Below are 19,815 nucleotides of genomic sequence, written 5' to 3'. Positions count from 1 at the left end.
GTGAAACCCATCACCAGCAGAAACTGGGCAAGCATGGGCTAGGAGATGATCACTGGGACAAAAGCAAACATCCGCTATATAATTCAAACACAGCTTGGTTGTAATCTGCCAGATTTGAGCCCCTATCTGGCAACTAACAGAGCAAAGTAAGAAATTATTAACTTGGAAACCTTTTCACAGATTTACAGTAAGCTCCAGTAGCACAGGCTACTGGAAAGAGAATTTTCACCTTCCAGAATGTGCCATTTGAGATAATAGCTTAATGCATTTCAATCAATATGCAGAAATATGTTACTGAATAGATTCTGAATCCTAAAACAAAACCACCCCAAACAAAATGCAGTGAGGTTGTTTATATGCAACAGGAACAAATGTATGTTATTACTTTAAAAGCTTCAGTTTGAATGAATACCAAGTGCTTTCAATGCTTGGGAAAGCTTTTCTTTCACTGTAAAAATTGCCACAAAAGTTAGAATTCCAAAAGAAAAGTGATGCAGAGCATTTTATTTGTTTCAGTACAATTAGACAATGCAATAAGCACTATACAGTGGTGCACATGGGAAAATATTGCCGTTTACTCAAGTTTTAGCTTTATCTAACATGGTGATTGAATTAGAGAAAGATAATGCCAGTTCTTAAACTCTCTAAGATATTAATCACTGGAAAAATTAAACCTCATCAGTTAAGGGAGTAAAATTAGATTTCTGCAACTCAAAAGCAATTCCATAGAACTACTGTGTAAGAAGGTAGATTTTTCTCTTCCACTAACCGAATTTTTCTTGTGCTCATCTCTGTTTTACATAGCTCACATTTATCTGCCATTAATTTTTCTATTAATGAAGTGAAATGTTTAAGAATGAATATGATGCGTTTAGTATCACAGAACATGTCTTGTCAGGGAATATTTAAAATCTGAGTAGGATACTCTTCCATCTTGGAATCCAGAAAGATTCGGGAAAAGATCCCTCTGTAAAGTAGATGAGTGACATGACAAAATTAAGTGCCTTCTCTGCTCACTGTGGCATATGTTACTGGCTCATCTACCCGTCCTTCCTACTAATCAAGGCCAGCTATTAAAACCCCCAAGCAGTAAACATGCTGCCACCACAGTCCTTGAAAATAAGGTGTGTGAGGTTACATAAAATCACTAGAAGACGAGAGCCAAGACCCACATGTCTGAGTTTAAACCACACCGTTTTCAAAATGACTGTGCTTTGGCTACTTTATATCCAGCTAGATAGATTGATTTTCCAGGGGACAAAACACAGTTCCTGCCCTCCACAGTATCACTACTGACACGAAATGAATAGCACAATAAATGAATATTCTAGCTCTCCACTAGAGCAAAGAGATTGGATGTACATAGAGTAAACTCACTCATTGACAAGCTGGTCTGAATAACTTACACATAGTTTCAAATAATTTTGTTCTGATAAAGCCTACAGAGACCAGCGGAGGCTGGATCGTTACTATCCATAGCGTGGTAGCAGCCAGAGATGCTAGTGTAAAGACACGAAGGACTCTGTGAGAAGAGATGCATTTCTTCTGGTTAATATGAAAGCATGCTATAGAATCAAAGCACCATATAAACAAGAAGCCCATAAATTAAACCTGACCATTGTACATCTACCTCATCTAGGACGATTCTCATGGGAAGAAAATATTGCATCAGAAAGTAATAGTCTATTCATCACTTACTACAAATATCAAAACATAAAAATTGATGCCAAAAAGAAAAATGGTAAATGAAGGCTTGCTGTGGTAGAACATAAGACTCCTGAAACACTCAACAAAACCATTAACGTATATATCCTATTCTTACACACATAGGTATTATTTAACATTAGTACTGCCGAGGAGTCCAGAACTGAACTTATGTTAGGTGCTGCCCGGCTTACATGAACTTCTCCCACCCTTCCAGAGTTTAATGAACAACTACTCTACCAGATCCTCAGAGACAAAATCTCTCCATCTTCCTTGCCCTCAGCGTTCTTTCCTAAATATAGTTTGTAGAACAAGTTATTTTTGAATCAAATATCCATACTATAGTTATGAATGCACTAACTATATCAAACTATTATAACCCTTGCCATCCCTGTTCCCTTGTTATATTTTACATAAAGCCATTGGGGTTTATAGTCTTTAATAAGAATTTAATTAACAATTTGAAAGGTGCAGATCTCTGGGGGCCCATTTTTGCTCATTAATTTAACAACAAAACCCACCTGACTATGAATTAGAACATTTCTAATACAAGTGAAACAGCTGTGGCAGTCCAAGTCATCCCGTTATTATTTTCCTAGACACTATGAATCTTTAAAAGTGCAAGGAACTTCAACAACACATACAACAGCACAGATCCCGAACAGAAAAAAAAAATCCAAATAGAACTGAAAATTACTTGACCCAAACAAAAAAGAAATTTTCTTGGAAGAGAACTAGGTGCTCTAGAAGGAAAAACAGATGCTCTTACAGTCTGCCAGTCAGGACATGAAAACAGAGCCTCTGAGGGACCTTTAAGATATTTCAGTTTTTTCAGGGAATGATTCTGAGAGAATATTAGATACTACAGCTATGAAAAATAACAACAGATATAGCATTTGCTTTTGGAGCAAGTCAGCCAGTACCACCACCAACTACAACTACACAGAAGGAACCTCACCTCTTTTGGCGCAAAAAAAAAAAAAAAAAAAAAGAAAAAAATCAAAAGGAAACACTGCATTCAATTTTAAGCCCCAGCACCAGCCATCTGATCCCTAGTTGGAACAGGACAAGGCAAGCTAGGTTTTCTAAGCCTCTTTCTAAATATCAGTCTTGAGGCTATTGACTGTTCAGAGATCAGTAACGATCCATCCCCTCTCTTTGAGGCTTTGGCAGAGTCTCTCATTGATCCCGATAACACATTAGGGAACTCTTCATGGAAAGAGAAGACATTTTCAAAACCCAACGCTAGACAGAAGCAACTGCTTCTCCCTCCTCCATATCCGTTTGCTAGAAACCAATTTATATCTGCTGATTTGGCAAATCTGAAATTATTTGTGATATACATTTATAAGACACAACTTTCTTCTTCATTATTTGTACTTACAATATCTACTGTTAGTTAAGAGGAAAGTCTGACATCTAATTAACTGGTTTCGATCCTCACCTTTGCTGCCATCTGTAGGTAACTTGAGTGGTACAAAGGAGACAAGAAGCAAGTTTGAATCTGGTCAGATATTAGTCCTGTGATCAGAACACCTGTGTCTGTGATGTTCTTGTTACCTGCCCCTCCTGATTTTAGTGTTGAAATTAGTTGGAAAAAGATAAAACATACAACAGCTTGGCTTTGTCTCTCCTTGTACTTCAAAGTAATCTTGCAACTGAGGAAGTGAAAAAAATAAGGAAAATTAAGTTGAGGATCCATGCTATTTTACAGCATTGTTAACACCATGGTATGCACTGGAACACCTGTAATTTTGACTATAAATACGGAATATACTTTTGGGTGTATGTCTGGTAGTTGAAACTCAGTTCTTTTTCAGTGAGCCATGCAATGTTTTAGCAAAACTGTTACCGTAAAGAAAATGTGTCAAAAGAAAAATAAAACAAAAGCAGATAGGTTGATCATATTTTTAAACCCATCATGATCAATTTTGGAAATAAACAAGTGAGGCCAGAAATTGAAATATTTGATTTAATGACTGCACAATTTTAATACATAAAAATAGATACTTAGTAATGAACAAGTTTATACAAACCAGATTTCTTTTGTACGGTACAAAACAACGATGGAGATAAAAAAAGATTTGCTGGATTACAGGGCAAGACAAAAGAACAACAAAACATCATTGAGGAAAAGTTTTAAAATGATCAGAGGCTTATTTCATAAATACAGTGCAATGCTTTCATTTGACAAATACAAAATTTACTATTTAATTTATCAACATCAGGAAATATATAAAATGTCATTGAATGACAATCTTATTTAAAAACTGATGCAAATACAATACCCTTTTTAGAATTCTGAGGTAATATTACACAGTAAATCAAAAAAGCTTCAATAAATAAAACTAAACCCAAGGCAAAGTGCAATTCAGTGAAAATAAGAAGATAAAGCTTTTATTTTAACAATAATAGATAAATAGTTATTAAAAGTGGGCTTAAGCCATAAAAAAATATTTTGGCTAATTTGCCATGTTTTCAGATAAACTGTATAGCTATTTATTCATAAGCCAACCTTCCATGAATCCAATTCTACAGAGAGGGGAAAGGGAGGAGGTGTTTGTTTCCAGATTTCTTACCTACATCCACATTCAGCTGTTAAATACTTAACATTGCTTGAATCTATCTAGTTCATTCAGTGCAATGGTGAAAGTTTCATTTATTTCTTAACATCTGAAATTCTGTAAATTAAAATTTATTTTAAAAACTCCATTTGGGAGAAACGATGTAAAATGCACACGTTTGAAGTGCTGCTTTTAACACTCTCCGTGCCAACCTAGTTTTGTTCCAGGCTGAAGTCAATGGAAGTTTTATTACTGGTTTCAAGGAGAGCAAAATGAATACAGTGCCAAATATTTTAAAATATCCTACTATTTATCTCTGCTTTAATAAAACAGTAAAATCACAAGTACCTTCTCTAGGAAATAGAATAAAATGAAATTTACACTTAGCTATTGAAGAAAATCCACAACAGTTTTGAAACTACGGATTAGGCAGATTAATTTGTTCATCATGTGTAAATCTGTTTGTTGTATGCAAATAATACAGAGAGGGAAAATGAGAACAATATAATATTTTATTCTTATTGCAAATAATTAATTGAGTACAGCCACTACAAGATATCTAAGCATCCATGCCCCAGCAGAAGTCAATGGGGAAAGCTGTCAAATTAGATGCCAAAGTGTCTTGAACGATCTGGGCCTCATTCAGCTGAAAGAAAAATCTATAGAACACACAGTAGCTATGCATATTAAAAAAAAATACTATACTGCATGCTGATAAATTCTTTCCATTTAAGGAATAAAACCCAGACTTATAATTACATCTGCATTTTAGAACCAGTTTCTTTCCCAGCTCCTAATTTACTAACTCAGAGCAGGCATACCAAGAGTTCTTTTCATGTAGTTTGTGCAGTGAAAACCACAAAACATTGTCTTTAAATGCTGGCCTTCAAGTTAATGAAAGCTTCAACATTCTTCTGAAATGTTATTGTATTCACTTTTGTCACAGCTTAAGACTTTCAACAAAGTTGCTGAAAAAAATGATAGCATGATACACTATATCAGTTTTCCATGTGTTGTGGATTTAATTCTTTTCCTGAAATATTTCACTATATGTGGAATTAATTTTAAATATCTAGTTTTGTTTACTATAACGCTACAGTAGATCTGGTTGGTTTGCTGTCAAAGAACGAACATAAAAGTTGCTTAATACCTGTAGTTTGAACTTGAATCCCCTCAAGCTGAAAAAAGTACCTTTTAACGCTCTTGTACAGTCAAGTGTAAAAGCTGAATATAGAACATCTAAAATCTCTTATTCATAAAAAATAGTTTTTTAGCAGTAAATGGCACTATCAAAACCCTATTTGTTCACAGGCAGTTATTTACATGCTTCTTAGACAGCCTGTTTCATTGAGAAGGAAAACCAGAATATTAAAACTGCATACATTTTATAAAGACTAAAATTCATATTTGCCGTTGTGAAAATATGGCTACATGCTGTATGTTACATTTTTTTCTATTATTCATGTTAATTGAAAACATTCTACCACTGGGATTAGCTAATAAAGAAATATTCTGTATATTATCTCCCAGTGGGATACCTGTGATGTAAAGGAATTATGATTAATGATAAAGTGCTATTAAGAAAAAACAGAAACAAACTATAACTTAGAAATTTTCTTAGTTGGGTTTCGTTTATCAAATAGACTAGCTTTTTGTATGAAGAAAGCTACTTTCTGTGACAAAGCAAGCAGTAAATGTATTGCCATTCAGGAAAAAATACACACTTCGTATTTAATTAAAAAAAACCAAACAATCTAAGTTGGGTAAGACTGGCACAGTATCAAGAGACATAACAACAAAAAGCTTAAAGGCACAATTAGAAGAGAGTGAATGCTACATAAAAATGCTGTTCTTGAAGTATTTAATTTTATTCTAGACCAAAACCCTCTGCATTTGAAATTCCAATGATCAACTTTTGCTTCAGTTCCTTCCTGTTCTTGTAAGGAGGGAGACAAAGCTGGTTGAAGCAGGTATGGGCCACAGGTAACCTAAAATAATTTAAAAAAACCCAACAAAACACATTTAATAATAACACAATAGAAGCAGAACACTGCAAACTGCCTACACATTTTCAGTTAAAGATTACTTAAATAAGAAACCCTGTAAAAGGAACATTTATCCTAATGTTGTTGGTTCAAGTTCTGTTGAACATAAACACCACCACTGTTGGTCATATGCACCTCAGGTGAATTTGTTTGCCTGCAACTTCCTCCCTGCCTTTCTTTTTTTGTTAAGTCAGAAACATCTCCTTCCAGGCTTTGGAAACTCCAGGTACCACACGACTTCAAAATCAGTTTTTCTCTAAATACAAAATCTGGATATGATCAGAATTCACAACATGAAGGCGGCAGGTGGGTCCTGCAGTAGGTATAGAGACACCTAGATGAACCACAGTTACTGGAAGGATACAGAACTCGAAGTTCAGCCTGGTAAAACACATCCTTACAGACATATGCCTCAGTGCAGAGCACTGAGGAGCTGATTGAAGCTCTGGAAAAACAACAGTTCACAAATTTTGGTCTTAGCCATACCAACACTTTCAGTTGCGAGTTTCTTCTGAGAGCTGAGTTTGAATATATATTGCAGATGCCTCTTAGGATTGCCTGACTGAAACACTAGAAACTCTGCTCGTCACTAGAATGGATTAGTTTGACGAGAACTGTTCTTCAGTAGCAGAAGCATTTGTTTTGCCATGGGTAGGAGATGCCACTAACATCCTGCCTCATAGCCACAGGCAAAAAGAAGCTACGGGATCTTCTTGCCCTTTATATTCTCAAGTGACAGACAGGACAGCACTGAGGATATAGACTTGTCCTACAACTGGTTACTTGGTGGGAGAGAGGATGGATCAGCTCAACCTGACATTTGGAATTTACCCAACAAACTGAAAAATTTGTAAAACTTGGACACTCAAAAGTTAAATTTTAGTATGTGACTCAAAAGCTCTCTAGTTCTGTTTTCGTTGAAGCCTTTAGTCTTTTGAAAGGCAGCAGCTTGGCCTTTGGTCATTAGCAAACGTTCTTGAAAGGGGGTGGAATCCCCACAGATCTGGAAACCGAAGCTACTTCCCCCTCCCCACCCTTTAAGCAAGCAAGCAAAGATCTGTTAATCAGACTGGAGTCATGTGCTTCAGAATTTGGAAAGTTGGGAAACTGGATATTAATTTGGCAATTCTTATTGCTATTATATTCTTTGATCCTATTGTGTGAGCAATGCATTGCCAACATGTCTACGTTGATCCCTGTGCAGGCAGTCTGACTTCAACAATTATCTTGCAAAACACAGACCTACTTAATTTTAAAATGCACACTATTTCAAAATACGCTTTCCCATTTTTAAGAAAAAAGAATTTACAGCAGAGTGAACTTAAACAGAGATTCAATGTTGACTGATTGTTCTTCATTTTTCATCAGATCCTCATGCTCCTTTAACACATTACTGGAACCAGTTATTAGCTCATTGAATAAAGCATTAAAAATACCACAGTAATGAGATAAACCAAATTTAAAAACAAAACCAAAATTTATTTTGTTTATGCATTTAATTCAGCTCTCCACAGAAAACCCAAGAAAATTTTGAGTTTAAAAATATAGTTCCATTTAAGTATTTTGATTAGCCTAAATGTTTGAGAAATCTAGGTAAAGCCAGTAATTACTGCTTAGCGGCAGTTACTGCTTAGCAGCAGTTACTGCTTAGCAGTGAGCTTTTCTATACTGCTTTCCAAATTATTTAAACTGAGTTTCTCCAATCTTGAGAAGGAAAATACTAGCTGGAAAGTATGTGGAATTTCTCAAGTCAATTCAATACAAAATAAAACACTACCAGAAACATAAGAACTTGGCATGAACAATTTAACCTTCACAAGGAAATTGCAAGGCTGCTTTGTTCCTATTTCTTCTGAGCAACCTCTGTATCAGCCATACACTTACTCACCAGAGATCCTAAAGGAATGCTACATGTTCTCAGCCATACATGTTAAAATTCTTATTTAGACCATCAAGAAAGAATGCAAGCATTTTCTGCAACCGCAGGGGCCATCAAGGAAGAATGCAAGCATTTTCTGCAACCGCAGGGGCTGCTATACATACTGACTAATGGACTCAATGAATTCAGAAAAATTTATAGTAATTCACAGTATATTTTCATTAGCTCAGCTGTCACGTTAGGAACGATTAAACAAATAATTTATTTTAACTGAAAACAAATAAAGAATCTCTATAAATAAAGAATTCCTGGCCTCAAATGTAAACATTGACTGGAAAATCAATTTTGTATTAGATGGTCACCTGCAAAATTTATGCAATCGATAAATGGGTATAATAACATTTTGAAGACAAACTAAAGGAGTCCATGTAGTTTTTTCGTTATACATTAGTTTGCTGCTCTTTAAAAAGATACTCAGGAACCATAAGGGCTCTGAGGAAATAATTTAACAAAAAATTTTAAAAATCCAGAAAAGTACTTACCAATTAGTGGATGTTTCACTCTTTGAAATCTTAAAATTCAAATCAGCCATGCCTCCCACAGGTACTCTGTCACTTCCTGTAGCAAAATGTAGCAGCTTCTTTTGAAGGTCAAGAGAAAATCCAAGTACTACATCCCAAAAGTATCTATGTTCAGGGCAGAGGGAGAAGAACATGGTATAAGATGCAACACCATGACAGAACAGTATTATGGTAATAATACAACCGCAAGTACTACATGATGAATGTCACTTACTGAGAATTTAAATAGCGTAATATATGGGACACTGGTAGTATCCTAATATGCAAGGTTAAATAAATTCCTAAGGACTTGACAAGTACAATGTTTTATGAATTTTGGAATGATGTCTTGTCAAATGATGCCCAAACCCACTTTTCTATAAAAACATATATGCCTTCTACTCACTAATATAAATGTCCTCAGTATCAAATAGAATTGGAAGAGAAAAAGCATTTTTAGAAGACTGGATAATAAAAATAAAGGCTCAGATTTCACTATGCAGGATTTGAAGCTACTCTTTTTAAACTGCCTCCATTTCAATCTGATCATAACCTTTTAAAGGTATTCAGCAACACATTATGCTGTTAAGGATCTAACTCTTCCTACTTATAGATAATTTAATAGTGTTTTTGTCTTATTTGGACATAGGTTTTTAAAACTTCAATCATTCTCAGATTATCCTTGAAGAGATTATTCATAACGGTCTACCATTCTATGATGTTTTTAAACTCAGTAATTAGAATTAAAAAAAGCATACCGTATAGTAAGATCAGTTTTTTGGTAGCCCTCATATTGGGTACTTCGCTGTAAAGCAGACATATCCAGTTCAGGACTGCCACAGACAAGAATTTCAACCTCTTCCGGACGAAGTAGCTGCCAGAAATTAAGGAGAAAATAATGTTTTTAAAAGATGAGAAATAATGCTACTAGATTCAGATTAAAGTTTTCTTTTGGCATTATAGAAACATTAACAGGATATAATTCAATATAAATCTATAACCTAGATACATACTGTTTTATAGAAAAATTAATTCCTCAGTACTTTGAAGAATCTCTTACTACTGTATATAGTAAAAAGCAAATTACTGGATAACATCATATTTTACTGTATTTCTTTTGTTCCTCACTTTTTCATTCTTACATTTGTTACGCTGACTTGCTTGTCATCTGATTAGATTACAAATGGGTCACGAAGAAAATTAAGTTTGTACATATGGAATTCAGAGGGAGGGTCTTGATCTCAATTTTGGTTACAACTTCCATTTCTTTTACACTGAAAAGTCCCAGTGTAGGTTGATGAGTAGCAGTGGCTGACAGAACTTGACTCTTAGTTGTACACAGTGCTGTGCAAAGCAAATACACATAACAATAAACCATGTTTAACAACCGCTAAACTTACACCTGCAGAACCTACTTATTCATTTACTACAACATCGTTAAGTTGCATGAAAGTATGGCATGGCATTTCAATGGATTTTCATTCTCCTTCCAGAACCTTCCCTGCGGTTAGCCACATCTCGCTTTGCTGCAAGCGTGTCATACTTGGCTAATTTCACAGGAATGAAGAAAATCTCATGCAAATTGTAATTGCCTCTTCTTTCTCTTCTTACTGCACAACGGATGGTGTAAATTACAAAAGGCATTCCAACAGCCAAACAGGACTGAATACAGAAGAATGTTTAACCTCAACCTCACTGAGTGTTCTTCCTGCAAAAAGTAATAGGTGTTTTCAGTCACTCATGAGCACATAGACATAGTTGCTCTGCTGCTCATAACTGTAGGGAAGACAGAGAATCCTTGTAAACATTCACAGGAGAGCCTGTGTCTGTGAACGCATACTGATAAACCTAACTTGTGGAGCTTTATTTATCTGATTTCAATGGAACACGACAGAGAACAGTTGATTACCTGCTTAATTTCTTCTGCTTATGTTGGATTAATCAACTACATTGATTAATCAAGATTATTCATGAATCCTAAAATCATCCAGTGTAATTTAATCTAGGTAAGTCATTGTCACATATTTGAAACAGAAGTGAAGAGTCATGTTTCATTTTATTCTTACCAGTAATGCATATGAAGCACAGACACTATGAAATCCGTAATAGAAAGCTGCAAATTGTTTGTAGATTGATTTGTTGAGAAGAAAATCAACATAGAGCTGGATGTATTCTAAAAACCAAAAACATTTTATTTTGTTACGTCATAATAATTTTAAACAATCATTTGTTGTGCTCTCTCAAATTGTACTGAATTAAGAAAAATTAATGCATTTCATTTTAGATACTATTAAATTGGTAGGCATACCAGAAAGGATTACAGTAATTTCATGTTCACACTTTGTCAAAGAAAACCTAGGCTTATAAGAAGGAAAAAAAGGACAAACTTAAATCTGCCAAATATGTGTAGTTAATATGTACTGAAGTACCTCTCCTGTTCTGATTTGTGACTGGAATTTTATCTCCATTTGGCTTTAAGTTGTAAGATTTTATAACACCAAATTCTTCCTGAAAAACCTGGAGAAAGAGAGGAGGCAAGGTCAGTACTGGAAAATACATTCATATACTCACAAATTACAAAGCTCGTATTTATTATTGAGGGTTGTGGGGTTTTTAAAAGTTAAATACTACAATTTTCAACAAATTGCTCAAGAAATTGGTATTCAAAGTAGAAAAATTGACCCTGTTACACAGTGGCATATCAAACTGACTGGCAGGGTCTGGAGCCACAGAGTTTTTCATACAGAAGAACAATTTAGGAGCATCAAATACAATTAAGAAGGAATTTACTCCACTGTAGCTCACCTAGGAACTCAAAACTACCCGCTTTACAAAAATTCTCATATGGTCTGACAATAATGTAATTCAAAGCTGAGGAAGAAAAGGTCAATACTAGTCCAATATACATCCATAAACCGGCATGAAATTTTACTAACTAGTATGTGTTCTAAGACAATGAATCAATGGAAAAGGCTTTCTTGACTGAAGTAGCAGTTAGATATACAGGTCAGGCAAAACTATCGTAACTTGAACAAGCTATTGTTCAAGTGACATTTCCTGAACAAAGCGTATAAAATAACCAGAGTACGCTTTGACTGCCATCTGGGTTAGACAGAGAAGGGATCATTTTGCAGCCAGATGAATTCCACAAACCAGGTCACCGATTGAAAGGTGATGGTGTCAGAGCATGCAAAGAGCTGGAAATGCACCAGCAGTTGGCAGTCAGGACTTGGATCCACCTACAGTGCCAGGGGACAACAGCTTAAAGCCCCGTAATGGAGCCGGCCTCTGTATGCCCCAAGGCCCCAGGACTAGACTGGTTCTTGAAGCAAGCTTTAATGCTCATGCAGTTATATTCCAAACAATCAGCAATCAGACAGTAGTAGGCCACTCCATTGCAGAAACATTGGTAAAAATTACTCAACAAATGTGAGAATCACTTATAATTGTGTATTTAATGACCTGAAAGGTTGAGTAAAAATCCTCTTCGACGTTGCCTTCATAGGATAAAAGTTCACTTAGTCCATGGGCGAGTTCCTACAACATGAGTAAAAACTCTTTAGTAAATCTACAAAACTAAGCGATGTACTTTGCAAGTTCGTGCCAGAATCATTACTTTATACAGAAAGTATCTTGGAAAACACTGTATATTCAAAATGCGTACACAAAGAAAAACTCACTGCTTAATTAATATGTGTGTGTGTGTATATATATATTTATTTTTATTTCAGCGTAAACTGTTAAGTTTTTCTTTTTACTACAGAAAATGTGTCTAGAATGCTCATACCAGATTTTGGTATTCTAACTTCAAGTAGATCAACGAAAATTCTGCTATGCTAGAAAACATGAATAATTTCTGTTTTCAACAGAAGAGCAGGAGACTTTATCAGCCTGTGCTAAAGAAAGGCTGTTTTCGAACAGTTTGTAATTCAAGCATTAAATATAAATAAACCAGGTTTTAAATCAGTAATCTAGCCTCTTAAAAAACATAATACTTACAGGCATAATCTGAAACAGGTCATCTAATGTGACGTCACAAATGCCTACAAGTGTATTATGATCGCAAGGAACAATGGGAGGACTCAATAATTTCTTGTAACAGCAAGGTGGGAAACGAATATCCAAGGTGATGCTATTATATACAGCAAGTCCCATAAGCTATATATGTCAAATGTTAAGGGCAAACCCCACACATCCTTATTATAGTTAATATGTTAAGTAACTTGGAAAAAATATTTTAAGATTTTACTCAGCATACTCCAATACATGCTAAACAAACAGAAGAAATGGAAATTATATAATTTTTTTGGACTAACAATTTTAAATGCAGTTTTGTGTTACAATTAAGTAGTAGTTAAAATGGTCAAATGATGCACATTGACAGAACACTTGAGAATCTTCAACATAATGTTCTATAGAAGCATTTCTAGAATAAATTGTTCCAGAGTATTGTTATGAAAAAAGTTTTTAAAGAGAACTGTAGATATATATATTTTTAAACCAAAAATTCTAGAGAGCTCAATTTAGCAATTTTTCTTTTAAATAGATCTAAAGGCATAAAGACAAACCTGCATTGGCACTACAGCTCATCAGCTAGCACATTTAAGTGTATCTTGTGCAACAAATTTGAAATTATACCAAAAATCAGAAGAATCCAGTTCACGATTCAGCTTCTCACTGGAATAGAATAGTTCAGTTGGAAGAGACCTACAATGATCATGTGGTCCAACTGCAATCAGTAAAATGGGGACATCATCATCTCATCTTAGTGGAGTTATAAGCGTATATTATCATTAATCATTTGTGTGAGGACTTCATAAATGAGCACAACAGAAAATCTAGGAAATAAACTTACGCTCAAAATAGCATGTGGTTTCCATTCAGTTTAAAAAAAAAAAAAAAGGCCACATACTGATCAACTGGGACTTAAACACGATATTAATGCACACAGGCTCATTTATGCTTACTGAATGAAACTCAGAGGTGTAAGTACATAAAAAATTACAACTTATACACAAAAAAGTTGTTATGTTTAATCTTAATTCTAGTATTTTCTGACTCTAAAATGTACCATGTACCCACATATGACCATTTTCTTCCTATTTTTAGTTCACTTTCTTGAATGACGTTCTTTTTATACATTTAAAATGGAACACACTTGTATATACAACAGCTGAGCGAGCTTTAATCGATGCCTTATTTCATCCCCGTACCAACTCATTTAATGGCTGTTCATTTAGCACCGTCTAGCGGACATAAAAGGATACAGCTCCAACCAATCGGAATTCAGAATAGTTATCACACTTAAAGCTGCTGAACCAATGGCAGTGCGAGTCCTTGTGGTAGGTGAACATGCCTGCAGAACAGGAATGGCAGCCTTTACAAAGCCTGACCTTCAATAAGAAGTCATACAAAACTTCATCTTTCTCACATATGCACACTCAAAAGTGCTCCTAGGAGTGGCCGTAGCTCCCCATTTGTTCTCAGCCCCATCTTCCCACCCACAGCAGGAGCCTGCTGGTGCTTGGGCAGGGACCACCACTTTGGTGCCAAGCCCGAAGCAGGCCCAAGCCCACCAGCCCTGTTGGGTGCTGATGCAACGTGTTCTTCAGTGCCTCCAGTCGTGGGTATTCTGCACTGTCTCTGTGCAATCTGTTTCTGCATTTTACTTCATCATCTCTACAGCCAGAAATGTTAATTGTCTAACCAAAAACTTCCCTGCTGCAATGTAAACCCATTTCTTTCTCCCTTCCTGGGTCAACAGCAGATAACAATCTTTAAAAAGGCTGGCATGAATCCCATGATATAAATACCATAAGCTTTACTTTCTTAGAATAGAAAGCTGTAAAAGGTTTATCTTATACACGCACTAGCAGCAAAGGGGTATGTTTCATATTTTCTGTCAAAAAATTATATCAGAGAAGTTAAAAAAACTCCAAACCACAAATACCCTAAAAAAGCCCCTCACTGGTCTAAATGACAAGCTAGATCCTACTGAAATCATGACTATAGACTAGCTTGACTGCTACTTGCGTCAGATATGGATCATTCCGTTTTAAAGAGTGATAGAAAGTAAAAATCCACGTAATGAAACCGCATAATAGCTTTAAGATGCCTAGGAAGTACTGCTCAGAGAAGCAAGACACACTCTAGTTAAGTGTGTACTAACAGTGAAATTAACTTCAGTGATGCAGAAGTAAATTGAATAAAACACAATGACTGGTTTTAATTTGTTGGGATTGAATGGGCTGATGGTTTATTATTGTTTCTACAGTTAGTGTACAAACCAAAGCACTGAATAGTTCTAAGGACATCTTGTATGCAGTAGCTCACCGCATTTCTGTTTGAAGACAAAGCTGGGGAAAAATAATATTTAAATGAAAAAATAAACTCCTTTGGATTAAAAAAAGAATAAAAATCCAACTGATGTCTCAGGGACATCTAGTTTTTATGAAAATTTATAGGTAAAACTCTGCCTTCATATTTCCCCCCCCTACTCTCCTGAACAATCTTAACTTGATCTTCAAAAAGGTGCTCATCACAAAAGCTTTAGACAGCGCCTTTACCAGAAGCAACAAAACAGTTGCATGTAAGGCAGAGCAAGGTTCACATACTGAAAGATGGCAGGGATGCTGGAATAAAAGAGGTTTCAAATCCCATTTATTAATTATCTGCACCAAGATGAAGAAAGCATCATAACTCACATAGGAGGGCAGAAAACTGAGCTAATTGGCAGTTCCTTAATTTCAGGTGTTAAATCTGCAGGATCAGCTAACCTGGAAAGGGTAATCACAGTGATGTTTTCCTATGTTTTTCCTTCCAAGCTTCTGACATACATTATTTGCAACTTAAACATTAAAGACAGCAGAGTATACAGTCCCTTTCCAAGGGATGAGAATGTTTCTGAACTCCTCCCACACTTGGCTGATGGTCATATCAATGGAAGAATTTACACTGTAAAGTGAGGAAGCCTGCCAGAGCTGGTGAAAAAAAAATTACTCTCAAATGTTTCCAAACTCATCAGTTACCAAGCTCTGCTGACAACACATTTTTACTAAAAGAACTGTCAAAATTACAGAACACTTTCTCCAGGATAAATTGTTTCCTATTAAGGTTGTTATCACCAAATGTCATCTCTCCATGCAGACCTCTTTTTACTAGAAAAAGGGCTATAGGCAAATAATGATCTCAGCAGATTTGATGCCATATTTATGAATTAAAACTCTGGACCTTTAGAAGGAGTCCTATAAACAACAGAGGACCATGCATTTAAGGGACTTGAACACTTCCAGGTAAAGACAGACAAGCTCTTGCATTCTACCAACGACTATCAGATGTTATTCTGAAGTCCCTGGAAATCAGTGTTTCTAGTTTAAGAGCCAGCCTGGGAACGCTTCAACCCATTATAACATCAGTAATGTACCCGTGCACAGCTGAGGCAAGCTGACTCATTTGAGAAATATTAAGAGTGGGGAGAAAAACCCACCCAGATCCCTCTTCAGCAATATAAAACAAGTAGATTCAACTGCTTGTTAATGAATGTTCATGTCTTCCAATCTCGTATTTACTTAAAAAAAAAAAAAAAAAAAAATCTTCCTTTCTTTTCCTCTTGGGCCTGCAAATATCATTATGGGCTCACAGGTCCTGGTAACAGCAGAGGCAGGCTATTTCATTCAGTCTCACATCTGCCTGTACTGTCTCTGCACCTGACTGAAGGACCTTTCTCTCCTGAGGGGATCTCGGAGCACACACAGATACCCCAAACAGAATATACAATGACAAAGATTCAAGTAAGAACTAACCTTTACCTATACTAATCACAGAAATAGCGCTAGAACTTGCAGACACAATCAGTGCAACTATCAGTGCAAATGGAAACCATTGATAAATGTGAGGACAGAGCCCGCAGTTTGCCAGAACTGAGCACAGTTAACGGCATCCAACTGTAGCTACTTACAAAAACCAGGAAAACGCCCTAAACTAGCAGTATGAAGACAGCTGAGGGCAGTGTAAAAACAGAAAATGAAGCATGAGAAGGAAGAGACAAGGATGACAGGTGACAAATAAATACATTTGGCCTTATCTCCACTTGAATACTTGCTAAACCACCAACTTCAGAGACTGCTATATCACAGAATCATAGAATGCTTTGGGATGGAAGGGGCCTTTAAAGGTCATCTAGTCCATTCCCCTTGCAATTGGCAGGGACACCTACAACTAGATCAGGTTGCTCAGAGCCCCATCCAGCCTCGCCTTGAATGTTTCCAAAGACAGGGCATCTACCACCTCTCTGGGCAACCCGTTCCAGTGTTTCACCACCCTCACTGTAAAAAATTTCTTCCTTATATCCAGTCTGAATCTACCCTCTTTTAGGTTAAAACCATTACCCCTTGTCCTATTGCTACTGGCCCTGCTAAAAAGTCTGTCCCCATCTTTCCTATAAGCCCCCTTTAAGTACTGGAAGGCTGCAATAAGGTCTTCCCGCAGCCTTCTCTTCTCCAGGCTGAACAACCCCAGCTCTTTCAGCCTTTCCTCATAAGAGAGGTGCTCCATCCCTCTGATCATTTTTGTGGCCCTCCTCTGGACCCGGTCCAACAGGTCCATGTCTTTCCCATGCTGAGGACCCCAGAGCTGGATGCAGCACTCCAGGTGGGGTCTCACCAGAGCGGAGTAGAGGGGCAGAATCACCTCCCTCGAACTGCTGGCCACACTTCTTTTGATGCAGCCCAGGATACGGTTGGCTTTCTGGGCTGCAAGAGCACATTGCTGGCTCATGTCCAGCTTTTTCATCTATCAGTACCCCCAAGTCCTTCAGTACCCTTCAGTACCTCCCAGTCCCCCATATGCCTCTTCCTATTTTGGAACAGGAATATCATATTCCAATTGCAATCAAACAACATATTAAGCTAAATGGAAGAAACTTATTCTTAAATCCAAATATATAAATTCAAACATATACTTGTGTGAATTCTAGAAAATTTCCAAGGGGCAGACAAGTGTCTGTGTTTCAATGGCTTGCATAGCTTTTGCTTATTCTTGTTAGCAGGTTTAGCAATTCACTAACACTCATAGAAAACTCATAAAAGAGTTTTCTACTCAGAAGAGAAATGGAAACAAGCCTTTAAAGGTCTGATTCCGTTTGAGTTACAACAGATTTAAATTATTCTTGTCCTGCTCGATAAAATAGTTGATGGCTTTCTGCTGTCTGCCCAGAGGTAAGTCAAGATCCTGTCTCTGAATAGAGATGGAAACACTGTAACAACACAGATATATAGGAGGAAGAGCTTCAAGGAAAATCTACTTCCAGTCTTAAATCCCCCTACTTTGTATCCAATATGCTCACTGGCCTAGGGATACTAACAAACCATGAACATTGAGCCTCTGGTTTCTGAAACAAGGTTTAGCATGACTGAAGTCTTAAAAAGCTGAATCCTAATTTTGATTCTAAATCTTTCCATTGATCAGAGATTTGCTTACTCTCTAATTTTGCCATACCACTGACGCAAAATCTCAGTTTTTCAGCAATGCTTGAACCTCCTTGTGAAAAGCCAAGATCTTCAAAGCACTTGAGGTACTTCCCACTCTCTTCTACCTTCCTCTATGCCAAAACTTCTTCTCATCTATATACAATTTTAACTTGCCTGCGTTTGTTTTTATATCAATTAGTAACTGGTCTGCTTAATACTGGATTAATGAAGAATTCTTATCCATCACTGTTTTGATAATTTAAAATGAACAGATTTTCACATTGTACTTAAGAACATTTATGAGGACTCACCATAATCTGGGTGAAAAATCTGGCGAATCAGAAGAAGAAACCATTCTTTTGTCAGGCCACCCATATCAAGACCAGCTTCCCCTACAAATGTGACTTTCAACTTCTTTTTCAGATCTGCCCTCTTCCTTGCTAGCTATTGCAAAATAGGTAGGGAAGAATTAAAAAGAAATTCAACATATTATCACTACGTCTAGCCATAGAGAACACATCTGTGTCTCTACCGCTCTTGCTTTGTTTTAACTAGTAATTTGCATCATCTCCTATTGATGATATGGTCAAAACTATATTATGGTCAAAACTATATTAAAACGATGATTGAATTGCAGCAGCAAGACGATCATGACTACTTGACGTCATCAACTACCTTGCACATGGTGCCACTCTCTAGGCTTGAAAAGAAGTTAGGTGGTATGAAAACAGACTTTTAATAAGCTACTAGATACAATGAATTGAGTCTGTCTGGAATATTTTGGACTCATATAATTTTTTACCTACATAGAAGACATTCTGCCAGGAAGAAATGGTAGATTAAGAAAAAATAGATATCCTTTGGAGATATTTAGAAATAGGGAGGTAGCTAAAACTTTCAATATTTGGACACAGTTCTGTTCAGCATAAGATACCTGCCAGCAAGTATCGGCTGTTTTGTAAAACTGTTTTTTAGACAATGGTAACAGGCTCTTTTCATTCCTTTGTCCTAAGAGACAGCATTTCATCCAGGTATGTAAAAGACCTGCAAAGAATTAGATTACAGCCTTTCACAATTAGCAGTGATCTTTCAGATCAAGTCTCTATACAATTTTTCTTTAAAACCTTAATTACTGGCCAGCTCCAGAGAAAGTGTTTAAACCAGTCAGGAAGATGCATGTGCTAAAATAATTTCTATGTCGTTAGCTGCTCAAGTAAATTCCTGTTGCACAAATTTTATAACTGTAGGTACGTTTATTATTTGACACAAACTATTTATTAGCTGAAGCGATTTTCCCTTGCAAATTATTTTTTTTAATTTGAAATACAAATAAGACATCTTTCCCCCACCTTCCGTTCCCCACACTTTCGAGAATATGGATAATATAATACATTCTTACTCATCCCTTAGACGGGCAGAAGAACATATCAGAAATAAATATGAGAATATTTTGGCTATCAGAACTCTTGAAGTTGCTCTTGGTTATTTCAGTGTGGTAAAAAAAACCCTACAATGCCTGAGAGAAAGCAGTATTACCACTCATTTTTCTTCTGTCTTAGGAGAGAAGGCCAAAACACACAGCCTTTAACCTAGGGA

The 19,815-nt window shown here is 36.3% G+C and overlaps 1 protein-coding gene across 1 annotated transcript in view; it reads right to left on the bottom strand.

Moving 5' to 3' along the window:
* Window positions 1–3,662: 3,662 nt before the first annotated feature.
* Window positions 3,663–19,815, bottom strand: part of HECTD2 (HECT domain E3 ubiquitin protein ligase 2) — a 42,068-nt gene continuing 25,915 nt past the window's right edge. Inside the window, exons 13-21 of the mRNA XM_087766899.1 lie at window positions 18,531–18,663; window positions 14,020–14,108; window positions 12,752–12,910; window positions 12,215–12,289; window positions 11,182–11,269; window positions 10,819–10,925; window positions 9,511–9,626; window positions 8,735–8,878; window positions 3,663–6,256 (exon numbers count right to left, since the gene is read on the bottom strand). Of these exons, the coding sequence (XP_087623025.1) occupies window positions 6,136–6,256; window positions 8,735–8,878; window positions 9,511–9,626; window positions 10,819–10,925; window positions 11,182–11,269; window positions 12,215–12,289; window positions 12,752–12,910; window positions 14,020–14,108; window positions 18,531–18,663 (1,032 nt within the window). The 3' untranslated portion in view covers window positions 3,663–6,135. The remainder of the gene's footprint in view (window positions 6,257–8,734; window positions 8,879–9,510; window positions 9,627–10,818; window positions 10,926–11,181; window positions 11,270–12,214; window positions 12,290–12,751; window positions 12,911–14,019; window positions 14,109–18,530; window positions 18,664–19,815) is intronic.

The sequence above is a fragment of the Nipponia nippon genome, unplaced genomic scaffold (genome assembly GCF_047370975.1).
Source record: "Nipponia nippon isolate SJK-2023a ecotype South Korea unplaced genomic scaffold, ASM4737097v1 scaffold_3, whole genome shotgun sequence".
Lineage (NCBI taxonomy): Eukaryota > Metazoa > Chordata > Aves > Pelecaniformes > Threskiornithidae > Nipponia > Nipponia nippon.
The sequence above is the reverse complement of the archived record's forward strand: the minus strand, read 5'-3'. Positions and strand labels throughout refer to the sequence as shown.